This window comes from Phalaenopsis equestris, unplaced genomic scaffold (assembly GCF_001263595.1).
Source record: "Phalaenopsis equestris unplaced genomic scaffold, ASM126359v1 Scaffold000864, whole genome shotgun sequence".
NCBI lineage: Eukaryota > Viridiplantae > Streptophyta > Magnoliopsida > Asparagales > Orchidaceae > Phalaenopsis > Phalaenopsis equestris.
The window spans coordinates 118,630-145,733 of NW_018165304.1; the positions used below are offsets into that span (position 1 = coordinate 118,630).

At 34.5% G+C, this 27,104-nt stretch overlaps 1 protein-coding gene across 5 annotated transcripts in view; it reads left to right on the forward strand.

The window, feature by feature from the left end:
- Positions 1–24,494, forward strand: part of LOC110031904 (kinesin-like protein KIN-14I) — a 127,081-nt gene extending 102,587 nt beyond the window's left edge. For 4 of the 5 annotated variants that reach the window (XM_020735335.1, XM_020735331.1, XM_020735334.1 and 1 more), the window contains 7 exons: positions 4,064–4,190; positions 4,294–4,493; positions 4,670–4,852; positions 12,035–12,130; positions 21,366–21,563; positions 23,179–23,450; positions 24,013–24,494. In XM_020735335.1, coding sequence (XP_020590994.1) covers positions 4,064–4,190; positions 4,294–4,493; positions 4,670–4,852; positions 12,035–12,130; positions 21,366–21,563; positions 23,179–23,450; positions 24,013–24,187 — 1,251 coding nt within the window. In that variant the 3' untranslated portion in view covers positions 24,188–24,494. Of the gene's footprint in view, positions 1–4,063; positions 4,191–4,293; positions 4,494–4,669; positions 4,853–12,034; positions 12,131–21,365; positions 21,564–21,725; positions 21,846–23,178; positions 23,451–24,012 lie in introns of those variants that run through there. The other variant, XM_020735336.1, reaches the window with a different exon arrangement.
- The last annotated feature ends 2,610 nt before the right edge of the window (positions 24,495–27,104 follow it).

Sequence of the window (27,104 nt, forward strand, 5' to 3'; positions counted from 1 at the left end):
CTCACGGGTAGAGCTGAGAATAGGAGCGAAACAACCACCAAACCAACCACAAATAGGCTCACAAAAAAGCTTTCGGGTAGAGCCAGAAAGAGAAACAAAACAACTATTAAACCAACCCCAAACAAGCCCACAAACAAGCTTACGGGTAGAGCTAGGAAGAGGAACAAAACAACCAGTAAACCAACCCACAAAACAACCATTAACCAATCCACAAAACAACCATTAAACCAACCCCAAACAAACCCACAAACAAGCTTACGAGCATAGCTTGAAAGAGGAACAAAACAGCCACCAAACCAACCCAACAAAGGGTACAAGTCTAGTCCAGACAAGAGTGAAACCAAGCCCAACAAATCGGTTAAAATAGTGTAAAAACTTCAGCTAACTCCAGCCTAGAAGAAGCTCAAAATGAACCCAACACATGGGTTAAAGCAAAGACCATTTGCTAATACGAATTTGACTCAAAAGAGCAAAAGAGTCCAAACCCAAACCCGTCCAAACCCAAACCCAACACATGAACAAACCAAACCCAATGCATGGGGCAAAACAGAAAAAATGCTTCCAACTATAATTCAATCCCAAAGAAAAGCCAAACAGAGCTCATCCAAATGGATCGAAGCAGAGAAAAATTTCCTACAAAGATTCAACTTAAAAAAAAAAAAAAAAGCCAAGGTCGAACCTGTCCACATGGGAAAAACAAGACAAAAATTTCCAACATAAATTCAGCCCCAAAGGAGCTAAAACCGAGTATATCAAGCGGGAAAAACATAGAAGCATTTCCATTAAAATTTTATCTCGAAAAGAGCCAAAACCAAGACCACCAAATGGGCTAAAGAGAGCACATCTTTCCGACATTTATTGTAAGCATGAATATCAACAATAGAAGCCTTGATAATTTCATTCCAACATGCATTCGAACAAATGACAGCAAGAGAAACTAGATATGAGCCCCAAAGACATCTTTTCCAACTCATGAAATAGTTTCCAGAACGTGTTATAGCAAGGGGCAGCAAGATAAACAACACAAGCTCCAAATATAATTTCCAGCATGTATTCTAATGAGGGGCGGTGAGAGAAACAAGATTTAAGCTCCAAATATATTTTCCAGCATGTATTCAATGTCTAAACTTCAAAATAAACTAAACTACTCCTTCATTAACCTTTTTTGCAAGAAGATAGAAATGCCTCAACATGCCATCCTAGGTAAAATAGAATAAAGGGAAGGAGAAGAGTACCTCTTTTCAGCAGATTTAAAATAAAATTGAAAGATAATTCCAGGAAAACCACTCCAAGAGAAAAAAAAAATTCTCCTTAAGACTTCAAGCAGCAACAACCTCGAATGATCCACACCTCAAGCACCCGAAAAAAAGAAAAATACAGCTTAGAGAGGATTTTTTCGGCAAAGTAAACAACAATCCTCAAACACTCGACACTCCAAGCGCACAATGATCAGATTTTGAAAAGATTTTAGAAGAGTTTTCTTCCTCAAAAGCCTCTCACAACAAAGACACAACCCTTGGCTTCTCCCAAAAATTTTTCAACTACCTAAAACAGAGATTTATGAAGCTCTTTTATAGATAAAGAAGAGAGGGGGAAACAGCCGTCTACCACCGCTTCTCTGCCAAATGGAACAACAAAAATTGAATCGTCACAATAAAGGAGTAGTAAAAGACTAGAGAAGGAGAAGGGTTAGAAACGAGGCAAAGACCAACAGGTGAGCCGCTCGGTTGAGCTGAACTGGGGAAGAAGAACGCCGCGTGGTGGAGGCTAGGGCACGGGTAAGGTGCGGGACGAGCCGCGGGATCGAGCTCTAAGATGGCTCGAACGAAGGGTTTAAGCATGCGGGTGGAGCCTTAAATAAGGCTTAGGGTTTTAATAATAATATAAGTGATAAAGATATAAAATAATTTAATATTTCTTAAAAATAAAATTCAATTCGTACTTTTCAACCATGCGTCAAAACATAACAAAATTGGTATCATTTTTAGGTAATTTTGATGTCTGGACGTGTTGGCGCGGTCTGTGTCACCACCGGAAGTCGTTTTGACTAACTCATCAATTTACGTGCTAATTTTTTCGTGTCAGAAATATGGCAATATGAATGTCATTTCCTACTAAAATTGGTGTCCCGGACGCGATGCAGTCTATTTCGTCATCGGAGGTCATCCAAAGAAGTTCGCATTTTCACTCATTCTTTGAGCTTAATTGAAGTCCAACCTCGTGCAATTTTGTGCATTTGGTGTGTGTATGTGACGATAAAGTCGTGAGGAGGTTTTCCTAGGGCTTGAGGTCCTATTGGGAACTTCTCCTTGAGTCTTCACACAATAACCCTCGCTCGTACATAAGACGATGGTTTTGAGACCATAAGTGCTAGACATCACAGGAAAAAAGGAAGTGTTTTGAAATTTCTAAAATGGTGGGTACCAATTTGTAGTTTTCTAAGACGGTGAGTAGGAACTCCTAGAGCTAGATCCTAAGACCCTAAGAAAAAGAGTAATGACCTCAAAATGAGGTCAACAACTAATGACTACACATGAATGAATGACATGCATGTTTTATACAACAATCATGATTTTCTATATTATATATTTTCTTACATTCTTTATATGATGCTAATACGTTGTGGCTTTTGTGTGAACATGTATAATTACCTACGAGCATGAATGTTGTTTTTCTTTTGTTATAAAATGTTGTTTTAATATTGATTATTTTGTTGAACTCGTTATTGCTCACTCTACGTTGTTTACTTTCACAAATGACCAAAGAGCTTCAGGATTAGTCGCAAAGTGTCACTTGTACAGCTTTTGCATTTATGACTTCGAAAGGTTGCTCAGTCTTTTGGGTATATATTTTATATATTTTATTTATGTTTGTTTTAGCAGTTCTTTATAGACATGTTTTGATGCTATTATTCTCATGCTTCTTAGTATATGTGAATATGAATAAATGAGAATATATTTAGTATGTTTGCTACGATTTAGTTAAACTTGTTCAACACCCACTGGGCCTTGATTCTGCAAGTCAAGACGAGTGTTGGTGAGAGTTTAGTCTAGCCAAATTATCTGTCTCAGTCGCACCTCAGTAGACCCTTAAATGAGAGTCAGTTGGGGTGTGACAACTGACATTGAATGTCCAAAATGTGCTTGTGTTTGAGGGGCCGATATTAGACACAGGCAACTTCAAATAAGATCTTATAATTTTCAGATATATTGCCTACCTTCTGAGTTGCCCCTATTGATGGAGGCCCAACATATCAGAGATGAGAAGCCCTAGGTTTACTTTCAGAAGACCATATAGAGTTATTTGAGTAGTACAGTCAATTCAATAGTTTAACTACCGATAGATGATCAGACAGTAGTGATGACCTGCAGTGTTATAAATTGGCTTAAGAGCTTAGCGGAAAAGAATATTCCTTTCTAGTTCTTTCCTATATGGACTGTATCAAGGGAGTGGGTGGTGCTATAACTATATCTCTCTTTTGAGGTGGTGATTATATTCCCCTATCTCCTTCCGCATCCTCCCAAATTGTTCTGGCCGCCCGTTCCCAGCCTCGCTGCCATCCCGCTCATCCTCCTCCATCTTCCCCAACCTTCTCGTATCACTCCCAGTCGCTCAACCTCGCTGCCACCATCTGGAGCACAACAAATGTGCTTTTTTCCTGCTGCCCAACTATCATTCCAACTTGCTGCTACTTGGACTGTAGCTTATCCCGCTGTCTCTGCACCAGACAACACTCCTCATGCTTTCTTGCAGTCCCCAACCTTTTGTCCTTCTATGTTTCCTGCTGTCCCGGCCCTCCGTTTCGCTGCCAACTCAATATCCGCCCGTCATTCTGCTGTCCCAACCAACTACAACCCATTTCACTAACACTACCTTCGCTCTCTGACCATCTACCCAATCTCCACCACCCATGGATTGAGCCCTAGTGTGAGTTTGTGTCGTGTTTGTTGTAAATTTAAGTATGTTTGATTGTAACCGCTTAATTGTTTCAATAATAATATTTGTTTTTTTTTGGGTTAACTCTGATATATATGTGACTGATTTCCCTTGTTTGGTTAAACAGGATTTTGATAGGAAGAATGAACAAATAGCTTCAATCTTGAATGGGCAAGCAGCACACTTGTCTGAACTTGAAGCACTTTACAAAGGAGAGCAGCTTCTGCGGAGAAAGTATTGCAACATGATTGAAGGTCTTTATTTCAATCAAATTTGTTTTCTGATTATTTTCATTTTATATTTTCTCTTTGCTTTCCTCTTTTGCTTGCTACAATTTATTCACGAGTTAAATCATAGATATGAAAGGCAAGATAAGAGTTTTTTGTCGCATGCGTCCTTTAACTGGAAAGGAGATTGATGAGAAGGAGAGCAACATTTTAGTAAGGGAAGATGAGTTTACCGTTGCACATCCATGGAAAGATGAGTCGAAGCATCATTTCTTTGATCGCGTTTTTGACCAAAGTGCTTCACAGAATGATATTTTTGAGGATACCAAGGCATGTGATTTAAATATCAGTCTTTGTTTCTTAAAATCAAATTTAAAAGATTCTATATGCAACTGCAGTTTTGCATGCGTTTGAAAATTACATGCCTAATATTCTGTTAATATTAAATTACTATTAACATTCAATTAAAATAAATAATAATTATTTATTTATTTTATTATGTGCAGTATCTTGTACAATCTGCAGTGAATGGGTATAATGTCTGCATATATGCTTATGGACCAGCTGGTTCTGGGAAGACCTTCACAATCTATGGTTCGGACAATCATCCAGGGCTGATCCCAAGAGCAAGTGCTGAATTCTTTCAAATAATGGAACTTAGTCGGTCCAAATTTTCTTTTTCTCTGAAGGTAATAAATAAATTCAGCTTATTTTTTAATTTAAGTGAGAATTATGAATTTTAATCGGTAACAATAGTTTCAACCCTAGTTATTTGATTTTTTAACCTCTCATACCTTCAGCAGTCTCAAGTAAACTTGTTCGAACATAATCCTTTTTCTCGATTCTGCAACGTATTTTACAGTTTTAATGCATTTAATTTTTTAATATAAAATATAATTCTCTTTTTAAATATAATTTTCTCTTCTAAAAAATATTAATATAAACTTAGCCTACATTTACTATTTAATATATATTTGAATTTAATTCTCCTAAGATTAATTTCAAAAGATAATCTTGTAAAGTTTGAATTTTAAATAAATTATAATTTTTTGAAAGAAAGTCTTCATTAAATCTTCAAAAAAACATTATATTTTATAAAATATGTAACTTTTAGATCTCTTTCAATGTTTTTTAATATATATACATATTCATATATTCATTTTCTTTTTATTGTTCTTTTTCTCATTTTAAAAATTCTAGTGATAACTTCAAGATAAAAAAATTGTAAATAAAACTTATCTCTTGGCTTTTAGTATTAAAATTGTCTTTTTTCTGTGACATTGAAAATTGGGCAATCGGTTGGCCACTTGGTCCCATTTCTCACTAAATGTGCTTTCATGCTCTTAGGCCTTGCACACACTGACTCGTGCTCTTGGCCCCACAATGCTCTTTTGAACTCGCCTTCACATCCCCCCAACTCATGATTGCAGGTTTACTAGGGCTCGCTTACTTGAGCCCTCTATCTCTATCCCACCCACTCTATCACTCTATTTTGTTCTCTCCCTCTCTTCCATCTCTCGCTTGCTTAAGAGATTATGTGGGTTTGGTTGGGGTAGCTTTCTGTTTGCATTATGTTTCAGACCATTACTATAACTCTATTTGCGGAACTATTTTCTTACTATATTTTAAAATTTTTATGGTGAGAAACTATTCTTACAATCAGATCTGTTAAGGTGTATTAGTTTTCAAAGTATTGCTATATGATTTTCTGGGAAAAAAGAGTTTATAATTCACACGACAACTTTCTTAAAAGTTGCTTTCTCTTGGTAGCGTTGCAAGCATTTTTACAATAAGTTGCTCCATCTTTGATTAATATATATATTGTTATGAGGTACAAAGAGGACTAATATGTTTAAGGTTAGGGTTATGATATTGTTGTCTTAAGTCTAAATGTTAGAGTTTTCGAGAAATCGTTTACTTCTCGAATTATAGATGCTAGGATTAGGGTTTGGAAGAAATTGCCTACATCAAATTATAGGTGCTCATCTTTTATGCATTTGAGTTGGGTTATTTTATGTTGGTATAGTAAAGATTGTTATTTGCCCAAATTTTGTTGCGAAAATTAGTCTTCGTTTATATCAGTTTCATTCTATTAGCTTTTCGTATTGTTTGACAAATATAGCTCATCCATCTACGCGACAGACATGTCAAGGCCTTGAAAATATCAGCCATTAAAGTATATTTAAGCCAATAAAATGTATTGAGTTATTGGTAAAATAGTGTGAACAATACATAAGGCACACGCTAAATTGGAGTAGAAAAGAGCTGCTTACATAACATCACTCCAACATTGCAGAAAGGCCATTTCCAAGGTCATATTTAGAATACTTCAATAATAACTGTACACTTCTAAGGTGTCATTTAGACTTAAATCCAAAACAAGCTTCACCGATAATTATAACACGTAACGTTTTTCATGATATCTTTGATAGTACTATTTTAAAAATTAAAGCCTGTGGGTTCTAATTAGGTGTAGATATGACAATGAATTAAGAATAGACTTTTATCTTGCGGGCTGACCTCATTGCATTCATAGCTTAATTCTTTTCCAAGGCATTTAAGAAATTGCCAGTGCATTTTTGTTTGATGAAGTATGTCACTTCAAGATAATGTAACTACAATAGGTACATGAGTATTCTAATTCAAGCTCCAGATATAAGCCATAATGCTAGGTATGTTCTAGATAAAGCACCATACACTCTAGCTACATAATTGTTAAACATGTATATTTAACGAAAGTTATCACAAGTTACTCTAAGAAGCCATTTTCAGCTCATGAAATATTTTTGAAGAGGTAAAGTCATACAATCACACAGTAAACCATGAATGGAAATACTAAAGATAGCAAAAAATTTGACAAAATCAAGGAAGAAAATTCAGGGTCTATATATATACATATATACCAAAATGGCGGACGACTGCTCTGCTAGGGTTTCGAATGTTTCGGATGGCGATCGCCATTGATTCTGTCGCTCGAAGCTTCCGCTCCTTTCTCTTTCGTCGACTCGCACTCGTCTTCGTCAGCTCGCGCTCGTCTTCGTTGGCTCGCGTTCGTCTGCGTCTCGACGACGATGCGTTCTCTTCTGGCAGAGTCGCTCGATCCGGCGTCACGTCATGTTCGGCTCTGCCTCTGGCGTCTGCGACAGAGCCGCTCGTCAGCCCTGTTCACTGTTTTTCCTACTGCAGCAACTTAGTTGTAGTTTAACACCGATAGCTCTCCTTGCTCTGATGGCGCCTCCTTGTTTGGTTGAGTCAGACAATTTCTCTTTTTCCCATGCGGTGGGTAACCCTCAGGTGGAGTCCGCAGTGGGATTCCTCTCAAGTTATAAGAAATCTCGTGAGGGTACAGATGATTGTCCTTTTATTAAGAAGAGAAGTAGGAAAGGTTGAAAAACATCAATCTTTTTCTCTGAATCAGAAATTTCTACCCTGACAGATAAATTCAAGTTTGCTCCTATTGAGAAACTTCAATGGGGACATCCTCCTATGGATGTTATCAAAAAGAGTGTTGATGATCTTAAGCTAGTAGACAAATGGAAAGTGTGACTCTTGGATATGAGACATGTATTGATCCAGCGAACAGTGACTGAAGACTACGCCAGGAATTTTCTCCAAGAAATATCTTAATATCGAAGACAAATCAATGAAGTTACTCAAGTGGTCTCCTAATTTTGACCCAAATCATGAAACTCCCACTATACCAGTATGGTTTAGTTTACTTGGTCTCAAACTGCATTTTTTTCACCATCAGGTTCTCTACTCTATTGGGGCCATCCTTGAAGATCATTTGAAACTAGATCTACCTACTTTCAACATAACCAGACCCTCGGTGGCCATAATACTTGTAGAAAGAGATATTACTTTACCTGATGTTACTGAAGTCTGGTCGGGCACAACCCATAATAGTTATTGGCAACAAATCATCATGGAACACAAACCCCCATATTGTACCCACTGTAAGATATTTGGTCATATCCTTGCTAAATGACACAAATTTCATCCTAATCTGAAATCTAAGGTTCAAGTGAATAAGGATGGGTCTAACCTTACTCCTGTGGATATTTTAGTTCCACCTGAGGAGGATACTACCAGACAGGAGGTGTCTGTTGCAACTGAGGTCCCCCCATGACACTGCTGTTACTGTTATTGCGAGTGATGCGATGCCGACACCTACAAACTCCATACAAAATAATACTGATGAACTATTATTTATAAATGATAGTGTTCAGACTGATAATCAGGAGAGCCTCACAACTTTACTTTTTCAAGAAGTATCCGGTGTAGTGGTAACTCATACTTCACATATTGTAGAATCTATTGTGGGTATTATTGTTGGTAGTCCTTCTGCTTCAGCTCTATCCCATCAGGCGGATTTTTCGGAGGAGGAATGACAGGTTTACACTTTCAGGAGGAAGAAGAAGAATGAAGATCTACTAGAGCTTAGGAGTCTTATGGATGATACTTTGGTTACTACGGGTAATGGTCAACACCTTACCAATCTGCTAGTTGAATCATTACCGAGAACTAGAGTCAGAGGCAAGACTAGATTGGGATGACCCACACATTTTCAGCGTCCGGGTAGTTTTTGGGTTTCATTTTATTTATATATGTACCCATCTTTTAAATTTTTTTTATGTGTTGTACCGTGTGGGTTGGGTTTTTAGGCCCACCCATACAAACCTATCTAGATCTTTTAGCCCTCGGGCTTTTTCAGTGAACGGAAACATTGGATTCAAATCTATCCAGAAAAAACATGCTACTTTTTTTTACGCCAAATATATTATATATATATATATATATATATATATTTATTTATTTATGTACCCATGTACTTATTCATAATTATATGAATTAATTGTTATCATGTGAAACATTATGGTAAAATATTTAATTATTTCTTTTTCATTTATTTCAATTAATTGATTATAGTTATTTAAGTTATTACAAAACTAATGTGCCCCCCTTCATCCTTGCATTTTCTTCCTTGATTTTGTCAAATTTTTTGCTATCTTTAGTATTTCCATTCATGGTTTACTGTGTGATTGTATGACTTTACCTCTTCAAAAATATTTCATGAGCTGAAAATGGCTTCTTAGAGTAACTTGTGATAGCTTTCGTTAAATATACATGTTCAACAATTATGTAGCAAGAGTATATGGTGCTTTATCTAGAACATACCAAGCGTTATGGCTTATATCTTGACCTTGGATTATAATACTCATGTACCTATTGTAGTTACATTATCTTGTAGTGACATACTTCATCAAACAAAAATGCATTGGCGGTTTCCTAAATGCCTTGGAAAAGAATTAAGCTATGAATGCAAATAGGTCAGCCCGCAAAATAAAAGTCTATTATTAATTCATTGCCATATTTACACCTAATTAGAACCCACAGGCTTTATTTTTTTAAAATAGCACTATCAAAGATATCATGAAAAACATTTACGTGTTATAATTATTGGTGAATCTTGTTTTGGATTTAAGCCTAAATGACACCTTAGAAGTGTACACTTATTATTGAAGTATTCTAAATATGACCTTGGAAATGGCCTTTCTGCAATGTTGGAGTGATGTTATGTAAGCAGCTCTTTTCTACTCCAATTTAGCGTGTGCCTTATGTATTGTTCATATTGTTCACACTATTTTACCAATAACTCAATACATTTTATTGGTTTAAATATACTTTAATGGTTGATATTTGCGAGGCCTTGACATGTCTCTTGCATAGATGGATGATCGATATTTGTCGAACAATACAAAAAGCTATTAGATTGAAACGGATACAAACGAAGACTAATTTTTGCAACAAAATTTGAGCAAATAACATTCCTTACTTTACCAACATAAAATTACCCAACTCAAATGCATAAAAGATGAGCACCTATAATTTGATGTACGCAATTTCTTTCAGACCCTAATCCTAACATCTATAATTTGAGTAGACGATTTCTCAAAAACTCTAACATTTAGACTTAAGACAACAATATCATAACCCTAACCCTAAACATATTTGCCCTCTTTATACCTCATAACAATATATGATAAATTACTAAATTGTCCTCTTATCCCTGAAATAAGACTACAAATTATATGACGGGCTTGGCGTGTCTAACATTACTCCCGTCCCAAAAAGACACGTTTTCTTTAAGGTGGAAGGGACAATTTTTGTGGGGTTAGTTGTAGGGCTCTCACGCGACATCATAATCTTGCAATTCTTTCCATTTAATAAAAAATTCTTAGTGGCCCTCATAAGTTTGAAATACTGTCTTGTGCACATCCTTTGGTCACATCCAAATTTGATGGTCTATTGACTTCCACTTCCACTCAATCTTGGAGAATACCACAACTCCAAACAACTCATCCAGTGGCTCATTGAACACTGGAATCTTTGCCAATCATTATCATGTGTCTCTTCATTGCCATGCATCTTTATCAAGAGTCTCAGCTCTGCGTCCTGAGTTGTCCTCATCATGGTCTTGAGCATCACCAAAGTTTTTTATAAACTAGGGTTATTGTGAACCACCACCCTCTTATCTCTCTGCTAGATACTTTGCAGTGTCAAAATCAGTCCCTTATAAACTCTCCTGGTCTTCTCCACCTATTCCCGTCCTCAGCTCAAATTGCTTGTTATTCTTGGTTGTAACGTGAGATTCTATCACGAAGATGGTGTGATCAAGATATCTACACCGCTATCCTGATGTTGGCTTTGTTGCTAGCTCTTATCGTGGCTGTATCGATCAATCTCGTCGAATTATAGTAATTGTATCGTGTTTGATCTCGTCTTTGGCTTCCCCACTGGCTCTTATGGCAATACAGTCTGAATTGCTAGATTATCTGAACTCGATCACGTTGTTTCTCAGGAGCCGATTGCTCTGATACCAATTTGATACGAACAGAGAAGAATTCGCACAACAAAATTAGGGCAAATAATATTGTTTACTTCAACACAAAACAATGCAACTCATATGCATAAAAGATAAGCACCTATAATTTGAGAGGTAGGCAATGTCTCCCAAATCCTAACCGTAAGACTCAATACCACAATCCCATCATAACCCTAACCCTAACCCTAATCATTTTAGCCCTATTTATATCCTATAATAATAAATAATAAAATACTAAATTGCCCTTTTAGCCTTGTGCTTAAATAAATCTGCAAATTATATGGCGTGCTCATTGTGCCTAGCCGAAACCAATTAATGCTTATCTGGCGTGCTCATTGTGCCTAGCCGAAACCAATTAATACTGATAAGCTTTTGATTGTAGGTGGTTGGGAGGAGATGCGCCTTATTATGGGCATGTTAAATTGAGGAAATATTGCAAAACGGTTGAAATTTTATAATGGATGACGGAATTTCATAAATTTCACCTCAAACTGAAGTGACTGTTTCATGTTAAGTCAACCTGATTTTTCTACTTGTTAGTTAGAGATGCATTTGTTGGCCCGGTGCTGACTGATATTTTAATTATCAATTGTCTTGTATAAATTTAGGGTGATTTACATGCAAACCGCCTGATTCTTATGCATTTATATATCTAACACCTAATATTTCATGTTTACTTTTATAACACTTTGGTATCATAAATCTATGCATGAAGAGGTATATTTTAATTGTAAAAAGTTAATAAGGTTGCATTTTTTTTGTGATATTCATGCAAATGTGAGATTTTAGGTGTTACATGCAAGTAGGTAAGAAATGTGTGGTATGCATTGTAAATTCTCCTACATTTTTTCGATATTCCATATTGTATTGTCCAAGTAGATCTTAAATTTTTAATATATGTTGCGACAACTTTTTTGAAATTTGCTATTAACTTTACCATTGAGTTTAAGTAACTTTGTGTCAACTAACTTGGATTATCTTGCAGGTTTACATGGCTGAGTTATATCAAGAAACTCTTGTAGATCTTCTTCTTCCAAGAAATGCCAAACGCTTAAAATTAAACATTAAAAAGAACTCAAAGGTGATTTCCATCTTTCCTAATGGGGATACTTTACTTTATTTAAAATGTTTAAATTTCTTTTATTTTTTTGTATTTAAAAAAGAACAATTTTTTTCGTGGCTTTTTAATGACCGTGATTGTTATATCCATAAAATAGAAGCTGAGGTCAAGGTGTTGTGATACATGTTTTTCATCTATTTGACTTAACCTTGAAGATATTTTTGCTTTTCTGTTGTAAAAATCATGCAAAATCAGTCAAATGTGGTGCAAAAATCCAATTTTTTGTTTGTATTTACGTGTAATTCTGAGTGCAAAGTAAACATTTCCTGCGCATTCTAACTTATAAAGGTACGGTATGAAGTAAAACAACAAAACCAACTGAAACAACAAGACACAACCCTTTATCCCACTAAGTTGTGTTGCCTACATGAATTCTTTTTCTCCATTATGTCTTATTGAGTGGTATGAAATAGAACTAATGCAAAAGAAAAAAAAAAAATTGTTAATTCCAAATACATCAGATGTTTTCGTTTCTTTTCAAAATATATACGAAACCTCCCCCTATTGATTCATGTTGTTTCTTTCACTGTGATTGGAATGTATGGTAAAGAGAAATAAACCAGGAATATTGAACCGACTAGTATCGGTTTGTTCTGTAAGGAAACTTAGGGGAGGAGACAGGAGCGCGAGATGAAGAGAGCGGCGAGAGGATTTGATCTATGATATCAAGAGTTGGGTAAATATTGATATGTATGTATCATGCTTAACAATAGGAAAAGTCAATTGTAGTATAGATCTAATTAGCATAGAACATAATACGGGGAACTAGAATCAGAATTATATTCAATAGTAAGAAGCCATACTATAATTGAGAAATATAATCTCTCAGTTCGCTTTGAGATGGTTTCCTTTGCTTTTATCTTTTTTCATGACCCTACAGAATCAATATTTTTTTCAAGTGTCTCTAATCGATGAATAAAACACTTATATAATTAATTATTTTAAAATCTTCTGATACTGGAGTTTAACTAAACAACAATGGGAAATCAGAAGGTTATTGCTGAATTCAAAATGGGAAATACAACCAGAGAAACAGAACTTTCAAATTACAACAAATAATGGAACACGACACTAAAACAGTGGTGGATCCATGTTGGAGGGGTGTTGACTAGGGCTTGGGCCTTCATAGATGTAGCGATGGGGTGGTTAGTGGACTGGATAGTGAAGAGGCAAGATGGGGAAGGGGCTGGACTGTGGGAAAACAACAGCAAGGCAACTGTAGCTTGCTGTCCGGGGCGGCGGCAAGCAGGGAAAGGCTAGGTTGCGGGGAAACCTTCGGGATGACTGCTGTGACTTGCTGTCCGAGGCCGCTTCAAGTAAGTAAATGACTGAATTGTCGGGCAAACTGCGGGAAGATGGCGGCCTCTTGATGTCGTCAGTGGCAGCTAGCAGGGAAGTTGCTGGAGCTGCAGGAAAATAACGAGGAAGCTGCAGTTCGGGGTGGCGATAGGGAGTGATGCAGGAAAGTTTGAGATAATAATCTTACTTGGCTTACGTTATCAGAGGAGCGGGGTGGTGAAAGGGAGTGATGCACAAACTAAGTCTCCAACCATTAAATCTATAACCTGCTTCTCCCCCTCATCTTACTCGGCTTACGTTATCAGATAATAATATCGTTAGTGGGAACTATACCTAAAATTACTGTGAAGCAAGTTGGCTAATCTCACAAGTATATGTGTCGATCAAGTAATATGCATAAATAAGTTTATGTATATATCTCACAAGATAAAGGTCAAAATATTTTTAAAAAATAAAGCTCTAGTTTACTAATCCGCTAAGTCTACTTTGAAGATCAAATATCATATGTGAAAAGTCTTAAATCTTAATGCAGAAAAAACAAAACAAACTACGGTTTTGTGAAGTGTTTTAGATTGAAAGGTTCATGCTCCTTCAACACCGGCCAAGTCGTTTCTCAAAGTGTTAACTACGGAAACCACACTATTGTTGACAACCAGGGACAAATGTTTCTCCTTAGCCTATGTCTAGGTGATAAGATGAATTGAAAATCCTATATAGTTAAGTTTCGCTTAACCATACGGTGTTTCCTAGAATTCTTCAGATACAGATCTAATGATAATTTGTCGATTCCATTAGATTTTTGTGCTTAACTTTTTTGTTCTTCTAGGCGACAAGTGGAAATCCTATATCACAATACATTTTAACATCTTATCATCTCTGAATTGAAGTAAATTAAGCCTGGAAAGATAATATACCAACATATAAAATTCATACAAGGAAAAAGCATCGAGAGAACCAAATCAACGGAATGAATAATGAGAAAACCACATGTCCCACATCACAGGTTCATGGAATGAAGTCAATCACAATGTATAAGAAAAGATAAAACAAAAATTTTCATTGCAGGTAAAACAATAAAGATTGAAGTGCAAGCGATCCAAAACACTCACCTAGAGCCAATCATTCCTTAGCAAGACACCCCGCTCCTCTTTGCTCAATACAAGAGCGTAGCAGAGCACTGCATGATTAATGAATCCTAATCATTTTCCCATCCTTGATAGCATTCAATGACTACACTAAGATAGGAAGTACAGGGGATATTGGGGCACAATAAAACCAATTAACCCTAAATATTTCTCATTCTCTATGATTTTTTTCTTACTAAATTGAGATAAGAAGCGCACAGACTCACACCTACCTTAGATTTACTTGGGAAGGCATTGGCCTACTAAGCGTATTGGGGCACAGTACCACCAATGAACCAAAATAGAAAAATGTGAAAGATTTGAGTTTGCTTACACACACACATCAAGATGGAAAACATATGGACTCACATCCAATCAAAGTGGCCAACAAGGTGATTAAATCAGAGTTTGAAGAACGCAAACTCAAATCTAGCCTGAAAACTAATTAAAGGGGAAAGACAATCTGAGGGGAAAAATTGATCTAATTTTTTTTGTTTTAAGCTTTGTTTAAAAATTTTTAATATCTTTTGTTTAGAAAATTTTTGTTCTTATTTAATTTATATTTTTGGACCAGTGTCATTTCCTTAAGTTTCATAACTCAAAATTTGAAGAAATCATTTTCAAGTTATATAAGAATCGTGTTGTTAGAATATATGAGTCATATAGAATCCTTGCATCAGGTTAATGAAAATATTGCTTCTTTAGTAAAGAACGTAAATATTTGAAGTAGAATGAATCTAGAAAAAATTGAATATACGCAATTGACTTCTAGTAAATAACACATACCAACCACATATATACATATCAAAGTGCGATAACCAACATAAAAATTCTATGGGCCCTATCTTCAAACTAAAAGTGGATATATGTTATGTGTCCCTGTATCTGGACTGTAGTTGTAAAGAAGTTTGGAGTCTTATATCTTTTTGAGGTGATGGAAATCCTCTTTTTTAAAACTAATAATTTGCATTGCTTGGCTTGATCGTCTGCTTTTCAATTGATGATCGGTACAAATCCATTAAGGAGTGATGGATGCCCAAACAAGTTCCCCAGACCAAACTATATTGATTTTCCTTCCCAAAAACAACATGGAAAATCATTATAGCATAGAGATTGACAAATGTAAGTCAATAAACTCGGGTAAGAATTTCACCAAAACTCATATGCTTGCATAAGTATCAAAATAAAAAACATTTGAAAAAAATTCAAATAAAATTCATAGCAAAATTCTAGTTAAATTTCAAAATAAATGCAAAAGAACAACAAAATTCTCAAACATAAGGTAATGTATGGGTTGCCTCCTAAGATAGCTCTTGGTTTAACATCCTCAGCCTATCCTAAAATCAAATCAACCCTAAAAGTCTTCTTCTATGATCAAAATTCAAATTCAGTAATCCTTGATCAATCGCCCAATCCTTTGATGGCCCTGAAATTTTCACTAAATACTCTTATTTCATAATTTCTTGCAATATTTTCCTCTTTGTTTGATAGCAATTATCTAGAGGGTATGTAGAGGGTTTGTTCAAATTATCATTTCTAAGATACTTTTTAGATCCAACATTCTACTAATTAACTCTCCTTTTAGCATATTAATGCATTCTCCACTAGTTGCAAGAAATGGGTCCCTAGAATGTAAAACAATGTTTCCTAGATCTTGCGTTGGATTCTCCCTATGCTCTTCAGGCTCAAGATTTAAATCTACTATGTTACTCTCCTGCCTAGAGCTATCTTCCCTGGGGGCTTTTCTATTGATGGTTTTATAGGCTCGACTCTCTCTAACAATACTAGGGGTTACCTAATAAAGAAAAGTAGATTCATCCTGAGTCATTATCTAACAAAAGTTATCCTATACGACTTGCTCTTCACGATCTAAATTCTTAGATTTTGAAATTTTTCTATCAAATACCCTTGCAACCACATCTACACTATGCAACTGCCTCTTACCTCCTTCTATAGAATTCACTTTAATGTGGCTGGATAACATTCTTTGGGGTTAATTTCTTAATAAGTTATCCAACTGCTTAATTTGATTTTTTTTATGGTTCTCGAGGCTACAGTTTGACTCTGTAACTGATTCCCCAGATTTACAATCAATTCTTCCAAATATCAGTTTTCATAAAGGTAGTCACTATCCTGGTTATTCTAATTTTCTGCAGATTTGGCTTTGGGGCTCCACCACAGCTTGCTTTCTACACTAAGGTTATTATTGTCTCAATTTAAGTTTGGGTAGATTATCCATTTGGGGTTATAGGTATTGGAATAGGGGTGATCAAACTTAGTTTTTATGTCGGGGTGTCAAGTCTCATGTGAATGCTATTAATCAATGAGTTGACATATTTTTCAAAAAGTCTAAAATAGTTTTCCAGAGGGTTTGTTAGTCTTATGTGTTGACAGAAAAGTTTTATTCTGATTTTGATATATTTTTTTGAAAATTTAAGAAATAAACACAAGAATAAAATAGTGGGGAAAACAAAAATAATAAAAACAATAAAAATTATTTAAACTTAGACCGAGTATTTCAACTGAAATTCTCCTAAAATTAGAAAATTTTGATGACTTTTCCTGGATACGGTGCAAAAAACTTGATGTCTGAAATTACTGTGAAACAAGTTGGTTAATCATGCAAGTATGCATGTAGATCAAATAATATATGAAAACAAATTTACGTATCAATCCCACGAGGAAACTATCAAAATATTTTTAACATGTGAATTTTTAATTTACTAACCACTAAGTTTGGTTTGAAAATCAAAAATCAGATATTAAAAGTCATTCCTAATACAAATAGAAGAAAACAAATTAGGGTTTTGTGAAGTTCTTAAGATATGAAAGATTCATACTCCTTTGACTCCAGTGAAGTGATTTCTCAATATTTTTTCTACAGAGCCAGAATTTGGAAGAGATTTTTTTTTTGGAAAATCCATCTTCCTGCTGTCTTCTACAGAGGCGGAAGTTGGTGAAAGATTCATGCTCTTATGACACCGGAGAATATTTTTCCATCTCTTAATTGATTTTGTTTAAACCATCCATATTTGGCTTTTTAACAACAAAAAGTGTAGGAAGTTATGGCTGAATTTTAGGAAACAATCAACCAATAAGGAGGGATTTCTACTTAATCTCGAGAAAAATTAAGTTCTGCTCACAGTTTTAACACTCCCTCTCAATTGAACGAGTGATATTTATAATTCTTGTATTTTTATGTTTGATGTTGGATGCCCTTTTATTACAATATATGGGCTTTAGTGTTGCCTTTGTGTTGTAGAACTAATTAATTGGATATTTATTTTTTATCTTACTCAAAAAAAGATAAAATGTATGTTGTATAAATTTAGCAAATTTGATAAAAGTAATAGGCTTTTAACATTACCAAAAGAGAAATAAATACAAATGATAGGTTTACCTATTATTGATCTATTATAAATTTAGCAAATGTGATATAAGTAATTGGTTTTTGATAATACAAGAATAAAAATAAATACACATGATAGGTTTACATATTTTTGAATATTATACTTTGGAATGATGATTTCTCATAATCAATTTGGATTTATGCCAGCAGTCTACTATGGAAGTTATACATTTATTGAGAGGTTTGGTGGAGAAGTTCATAGATGATAAAGAGGATCTACATAAGATTTTTATTGATTTTAAAAAAAAACTTACAATAAGCTTCTAAAAGATATCCTTTGGAGAGTTCTTGAGATGAAAGGTGTTGATATGACTTATACTCATGTCATTAAAGATATGTATACCAAAGCTGTTACTTGTGTTCGGATAGCAGAAGGATTGACTGATATGACTTATACTCATGTCATTAAAGATATGTATCCCAAAGCTGTTACTTCTGTTCGGATAGCAGAACTTGTGATCGAAGAGAAGGAGGATTGACCAATTATTTTCTTATTTCTATTGGATTACATTAGGGATTGACTTTAAGCCCATAACTTTTTCCTTTAGTTTTGGATGCTCTTACTGGACATTTACATGAGGATGCACTTTGGTGGATGCTTTTTGCTGATGATGTCCTTCTCCTGGATAAGACGAGAGACAAAGCTTAGGAAAAACTTGAGTTATGGAGGTCTACATTGGTGTCTTAAGGCCTTCGTTTCTGTAGAACTAAATACATGGAATGTAATTTTAGTAGTAGTAGTTCTAGTGACACTAAATAGGACTTGCGCTTATTGTATAAAAAATGATCTTAATTTACTAGAACTAAATGAAACTATGACACTAAATAAGACGCAATGGAGAAAAAAGATTCATATAGCCGACCCCACGTAGTGGGATTAAGGCTTTGTTGCTGTTGTTGTTGTAGTTCTAGTGACTGTTGTAACTTTGGGCGATCAAATTATTAAAAGGTGTGAATGCTTTAGATATTTCGGGTCTATTGTTCAAAGTGATGATGATATTGATGGGGATGTTATTAGTAGAATTCAAATTGGTTGGTTGAAGTGGAGGAATGCTTCGGGCCTATTGTGTGATAGAAAAGTACTGCTTAAACTGAAAGGAAATTTTATAAGATGTTGGCCTTTAAAATAGAAGCATAAAACTAAGTTAAGTGTTACTGAGATTAGAATGATTTGGTGGATGAGTGGTTTTTTACTTAGAGACAAAATGCGAAATGAATATATCCGTGATAGGGTTGGTATAGCTCCACTCCAGTGACGGACAAAATTAGAGACGGACAAAATTAGAGAGAGTCATCTTTAGATGGTTTGGTCACATTAAACATCGACCATCTGATGATTTGATTAAGAGTGTATATTTTTTAGATTCGACTTATGTTAAGAAAGGCTGAGGTAGAGTTATAAAGACTTGGGCATATTATATAAAAAATGACCTTAATTTATTAGAATTAAATGAAAATAGGACACAATGGTGAAAAAGGATTCATGCAGCTGTCCCCACTTAGTGGGATAAAGGTTTGTTGTTGTTGTTGTTGTATGCTTTGGAATGATGATATGATATTTAAAGTTAAGGATGTGTGATTAAAATAGACTAGTGCCTTAAGAGTACTTTGCGATAAGAGAAATCATGGAGCCTGAAATGATAAATTCTATAAAACTATAATTAAGTTGACTTTTTCCCTTATTATTTTTATTTTTTTGGATCCATGTTTTAGGTGGTAATTAAGACACTGATAGCTAAATTGAGTACAAGATAGAGACGAATGCTAAGATAAATTTATGGAAAAATTAAAAATGTTTTGTAGAGGAATGATTATATTATGACGTTGGAAAATAATTTTTTTTTATTGGTGCTTGCTCAAATAAGGGTAGAAATTGCTCCAATAAGATGAGCAGATAATTTTTTTATATATTGTTGAGGAAAGGAGTAACGGAAGATAGCATGTATATAATTTGTGCATAAAAATTGTGCAATATTGGTTTAGTACTTTGACTAACACTCAACTCGAAAATGGAGAATGAGGTCCAACTCCAAATAATTTGTGAAGGCTTACAATGATGATGTTTTTGATGATGATGGTGAATCATAATCCTAGAGAGACCTAAAGGCCATTCTGGACTCTAACATTGTGAAGGAAATTTAATATAGAAACAATTTTAGTATTTATAAATAATTTTATTATTGATCTCTAGACTTCTTTATTCATTACTTTATGCTTCCTTATTCTTCTTTATGCTTTCTAAACCATTTAAGTGGCCATTGCTTTGAATCTTTCTCTTTCATTCAGTAACTTTGCGGTTGCTTTACCTCCATGCTTCATGCTTCCAAGAATTTTTACCTCTTATTTCCTCTCAAAGGTAAGATCCATGCACCATCTTATATGGGATTGAGTGAATTGCCTCATTCACCTATGTCGTCTCTTTCATCTAAAGCTGGATTGAGTGAGTTGTAGTATTCTGTTGAATTTTGTTATGAGTTTTGTAATCTATTTAAATTATTTATTTGGGTCTTGCTGGAAGAAGCTTCTAGGGTTGTTATGGATATAAATAGGTTAGATTTAGTGAATTTTATGACCTTGCAGTACACATTTCTTTATGTGAAAAGGTTGGGATTTGGGGGGCGCAGGTGAGATAGTATTAATATTTTTGCCATGCGTTTTGTTGAGATTAAATGGAGTAAGAATGATGCCAAGTGTACTGAGGAAAATAACAAATCAAAATCCCCAGCGGAAGGATATCTAGAAGAGACTCTAGGCGTAATTTGTGATCTCATCTGCAGATATTCTAATACACCCTTGGTAACCAAATTATTAAAAATCATAGATGATTTTTTATTGGAAAGGAAATTAACTATATTTAGAGTGACTCAAGTTCTACTTTGTATTTCGTATTCATATTTAAGATTATCCAAACGAATAGTCCAACCCTTAATGAAAATGCATCTAGAAGTCCTAAAATAATCTAATGAATGAAATGCATTTAATTTTCATTAATGTAGTTGATTCAGATCAATTCTTATCAATGATTTGTTAAAATCATAATATATTTAAAAGTACATGAGAAATGCTAGAAAATCTCTAATTTCTTATACAAGTAATTCAGTTATATATTGCACAGTCTAGATTTTTCTCAATTATGACATGGAAATCATAAAATGATCATTTACCCTTTAAATTTTGTTTTTAATGTTGTTTCTGTTTCCAATGCTTGCTCGAACCGGATATGTTTAATTCATTGCAACAGAAATTTTATGTTGTATATAGAAAAAAACTTGAGAAAAGACTTTTGTGCGTGTCTTATTAGTCATGCTAAACTACTCTTAGAAACTGTGTACTTTCTGGTATTAACGATCCATATGGTTTTCAGGGTATGGTTTCTATAGAAAATATCACAATTCTTGAAGTATCAAGCTTTGAAGAGTTGAGGACATGCATTTTGAGGGGAGCTGATCAGCGACATATTGCCGGAAACAAAATTGATGGTGAAAGTTCGAGATCACATTTAATATTATCTATCATAATTGAAAGCACCAATCTTCGAAGTCAAACTCTTGCTAATGGAAAGGTAAATGTTTGACATGTTTGTAGTTTAGTTAGGTGCCATTTGGTTGAGCAAATTAGTGGTGTATTGTGATTCTTTTGCAGGGATTTGAGAAAATTATGTATTTGGTTTGAAAATTTATAAATACAATGTAAATCCTTAATTAATTTGAAGTTTACACTGCAGTTCATTTTGGCGATTTGGTAGAATTTGAATTGCATCATTCATATAAAATGTTATAAGCAAGTAGTTGCTGCTCACGACCGCCGCCCGTTAACTCTGCAATCCGCCAACTCCCGCTGCCCACCGCTCCCCCCCCCCCCTGCCTGCAAATGCCGTCATTGTTGCCCGCCATCCCTGCTAGTTGCCGCCCTCCGTCACCTTCCACTGCCAACCTCTACTGCCACAGCCACCACCGTCTGTCGTAGCTGTTGCCCGCAGCCATCACCGTTCGCCGTTGCTGCCACCTGCCGCTGTCGTCCATGGTCCTTGGCCCAAGTAAATATATTATTTTCAATTTACTTCAAATCAAACAAAAAAATATAAAATCATACGTTTATTTTACAGTGAACCAAACGACTCGAAAGTATTTCAAATATATTGTTATCATAATACCCTGCAAATCTTTTACATTGCATTTCATTTTTCGCAAACCAAACGACCCCTTATTTTTTCATATTTGCAGCAAATTTGATCTTCCTTTTATTTTTGATCGATCACCATTGCACTTAAACTCCAACCCCAACTCATCACGCAAGTCACAACCCCCATAGAAAATATCTTGTTCATTAATTGAGATGATAAAACAATGACTTGGGAGCCATTTGGAATAACTTTTAATTTTGTTTTTTTTTTATTTTTATTTTGTTGAGTTCATATTTCAATTTAAAACAAAATATCTCTTGTATGATATAACTAGTTATTAAAAAAAAGACTCAAATTAACTTTTTGATATTTTTGAGTGTTCTTAAAGACAAGTTAATTTATTTTTAAAAATAAAAAATTAAAAAAATACACTAAACAAACATATTTTTAAAATAAAAGCAATGCCAAAAATAATAACTAGAAAATAAAAGTGATCCCAATGAAGCACGCGTCTTTGAATTTACATAACTATTTATCAGCCAACAAACATTTTAAATTAGCTATTTATAATTAGGTTTTGGAGAAAAATTTATTGGTAAGGTTGTCTGGTTCGAATTTATTTAGATAGCACTATTATTGAGATAATAATGCTATTCGGATAACAATGCTATATGTCAAATGTAGCTTGTTTGGTTCAATGTTTCCTTAAACAATGCTATCTGATTAACATCTCTTCTTCTTTTTTTGTCATTTATTTTGACCATATGAAATTTTTGTATCTACATGCCATCAGATTTTGCCAATATTTAAATGTCATCAAAATGAAACCAAAATATCATTTACAGTGTTGTTTTTTAATAATGTCTAAAACCAAATATATTTTGATAGCATAACGTTAAATAGTTTTTTCTGTCAACCAAACAACTGCCAATCAACAGATCATGAAGCATACAATTAATCAAAGCTCAGTTCTTCCGGAATTGTACTTTCTTCTTTCTTAAACACACTTGCTTCTATAGACGACATGTAACTTCTTTTTTTTTGAATGTAGCAGTTTACCTTTGTGGATCTTGCTAGTTCAGAAAGGATAAAAAAGACTGGATCTTCAGGAAATCAGTTGAAAGAAGCACAAAGCATCAATAAATCTCATTCTGCTTTTGGAGATGTGATCAGTGCTTTGTGTTCTGAGGCTCAACACGTTCCTTACAGGAATCATAAACTTACGATGCTCATGAGTGATGCTCTTGGGGGAAATGCCAAAACACTTATGTTTGTGAATGTGTCTCCTGCAGAATCGTATTTGGATGAATCGTACCATCATCTCATGTATGTTTTTTGCAGTATTCATTTTGATTTTCCAGTTGAATTTCCATTTTTTTATTGCATTTTTTGGGAAAGCTATTATTTTGGATTTTCAGTTCCTTCCATTGATCAGCAATTGTCTTGCCGAGTTGAAGGTTTTAGCGCTAAAATTTATCTTTTCTTCAGAAGAATTTATAAAAATGAATTAGAAAATGGAAAGATATTAATGGAAACAATCTTACTAGGTGCTCTCGTTATGTGAAATTCGGTTCAGCCTTTATTTGGGGCATCATTGAAATTTTTCTACATGTATGGAATATCTTTGCACACTTTAAATTCTTCATTAAGTCAAACTAAATTAGTGAATTTTTTAAGGCAATGTTCTCAATTTATGGTGTTTGTTTGTCTGTGTGTGCTTGTTTTGACTTATTTTTACGGTTTATTTTCGTAGTCTTGCAGCTTTGGTCGAGTTATTTTTTGTATTGATCAGTCAGTGCTCTATCCATTCAAACAAAGTGCCGTTAAATGATTTACCTGCTGAATTCCATGTAAATCATCAATGCAATTGTCTTCGTGCATAATGCAGGTTCGCTTCGAGGGTAAGGTGCATACTAAATAATCCAAGCAAGAACATATCTTCAAAAGAGCTCGCCCATTTAAAGAAATTGGTTTCCTATTGGAGGGAGCAAGCAGGAAAACAAGGGGATGATGAGGAACTGGAAGAGATACAAGAAGAAAGACAAACAAAAGAGAAAAACTGATCACCACTTTCCCTGCTTTTATCAAAGTAAAACTTCATTTTGATCTGAATATATATCCCAAGTCAAGGTTTTTTGGACTATTTTGCCTCTAAGTTAACCGAAATAAATGTATATATCAGTTTGGATATATAGTGGGAATCGGGTCGCCGGCGAAGGTTATAAATTTTGTACATTAGGATTAATTAGCTCCCTAATGCTGCATGCAGACAACCTTCTTCACTTGCACATAAAGCTGCATTCTAAGATTTAGATTTTGTTCTATCGAATAATGTATGTGTTGATTCAGAACTCAATAATTTGATTGGTTTCATCCAGCATTAGTATGCGAATGGAACTTTACTGGGTTCCATTATTATGGCAGTTGGAGTTGTCTCAAATTTTTTGAGAAATGAACTAGAATTGATTCACATTTCTCAGTTCAGTTATGGTTTAATTTTAGGGTTCAACTATGATCATGAGATCAATGTTATTCTCCATTTGATTTGCCTTTTAGTGGAGCATGATTCTATTTTTATATCCGATCTCATCAAAGATAATTCAATTTTTATCGATCGATGAACATTAGCTCTTAAATTATTTATAAGAAAATATATTAAAATATTTTGCAAATATCCCTCTAAATGACTTCTGTTTGATTTTATATTTTTAGAAGAAAATCGATTCAGGATGTACTTGAATATTTAAATGTTTATAAGAAAATATATTAAAATATTTTGCAAATATCCTTCTAAATGACTTCTGTTTGGTTTTATATTTTTAGAAGAAAAACGATTCAGGATGTACTTGAATATTTAAATCTGATTTAATTTTAGAAAGCACAAATTTTAAAGAAATTTAACTCTCGTTTTTTAGCAGAATTGACTCAATGCATTGATTCTTTGTATTTTACAAGCGAAAATTGAATCATAGTTTGTAAGAATCAACTCAAATTTATTAAAGTTCAAGCGGTTGAGCGTTGGACGAATGAGAGAGAGATAAAGAGAGAGAGAGATCTAGAGAGGGTTTAAGATCACAATAACATAAATTTTGAGAGAGTAAATTCAGTAGTCTGTTATTTGATAAAATGACCCCCTATCTATATGTTCCAGGGGTATCTCATAAAATTAGATGTTTGTAGTTGTTTTAATAGGGATGTTACAAGTCATTATTATATTCTTTCATATTTGTAATCAAGGCCGGAACCTTTTCATATTCATAACTGTCTGACACTATTCATTTCATAATTCCTTGAAGCGGGTTATTTAATGACCAATTAATCTTATCATTCGGTCGACCACAAACATTTGGTCGATCGACATCCATTTGGTCTGTTGAGCTGTTAATAGCCGTCCCTTCCAATGGAATTCTGGATAGAGGCCCTCCTGTCGATATGATGAACTTGGACAATCAGGCAGAGGGTGTATCACCATAAGCTAATGAGCAGCTCTCCTTGAACATGAAGCCTTCTCAAGGGATTAAAAAGGTATTTCGTAGGGTGCCATTTGGCTATCTTTGTGGAGAATTTCAAAATCGATTAAGGGAGCCATTCATGATTAACTGTTCATTAAATTAGGTGCCTTTAATTCATTCATTCGATTGTGCTTCCATTCAATCGGCTCGACGTTCCGACTGAAAGAAGCAAAACTTGGTGTTTCTTTCATTTGACTATCCCGATAAACAATCTTCTGGTGCTCATACGAGAGACCCACTGGATTTCCTTATGAATCGTTTGGTCATATTTTTCATGTACAAATTTAGTTCCCCGATTTTCTTACTTATTCAAAGTGATAACTGCGAAAAGAATAAGAGAATTAATGCAAAAATTGATTTGTTTTTTTTGCGTAACAAGTACTTTTAGTAATTGAACTGTTTGGATTTCTATGCTAGTAGTTCCTATAAAAAGGGCGTGATCAACACTTCTTTATCACTTTCTAACTTTCTTGCTCTTTAGTCAAACATTAACATAAGAGATTTATGGCAAACAACAATAGACCCATAAATGAGGTGGCCATGATAAATGCCTTCCAGGTGATGAGGGCCGACCAGGGTGACAAAAAGGTCAGAGGGATAAGGTCGGCCAGTAAGCTTAAAAGGCTAAGAGGAGGGAGAGAAATTGGTTGAACAAGTTGTCTGGGAGAAGCAAAGGGTGGAGAAAGGGGCTAAGTTGACCGACTCAATGCTGCTTCACCGTGTGATGGGGAGCGAGGCTAAAGTGCATGCCATTGGTGCAATGGTTCTTGTTTCAAATTCAATTTTTGAGCAACCGGCTCAGCAATCATTCCAAGTGGTTGTAGAGACCCAAGTTTAGACATGTGAAGGTGTATCCCCTTTTCCTTCTATTGGTGAGACCAGTAAATCATTCATATTATCAACTCATCGATAATGGAAGCTGGTTAACCCTCTGTTCCAGAGGCAGTTGAAGGAACATTAGTTATGACCCATGGTAGAGCCACACATGATTATTTATCTAGCCTCGGGGATGTCAAGATGGAGATTGAAGATCCCAACTCATTGCTTATGCACAATATAACAATAGTTCTGATGGTATTTTTCACTTATATTTCCTTATTTTGCAATAAAACAAAAAACTTGATCTTCAAGAAAAATAAGAATTTAACTTTTTAATTTATATAAATTTATATTGGGATACGACACAAGTATACGTATCTTTATCAAGTAATATAGGACTTTTTTATTAAGACCTGAATATCAAACCCACAGGAAAGATTATACAATATGCACTTATTAGAAAATTTTTCTATTTTTAAAAAGATAATTACTTAAACTAAAAATGATTTTTTGCAGGAATTTAAATATAAATATTTTTGGTATTTTTGATATTTTAACAAAATAATAACAACTTAAAAAGATAACTAAAGTTTTTGTAGAAGAAAAATTCTTAATATGAAAATATCTTTCTTCTTATCATGAATCAGTA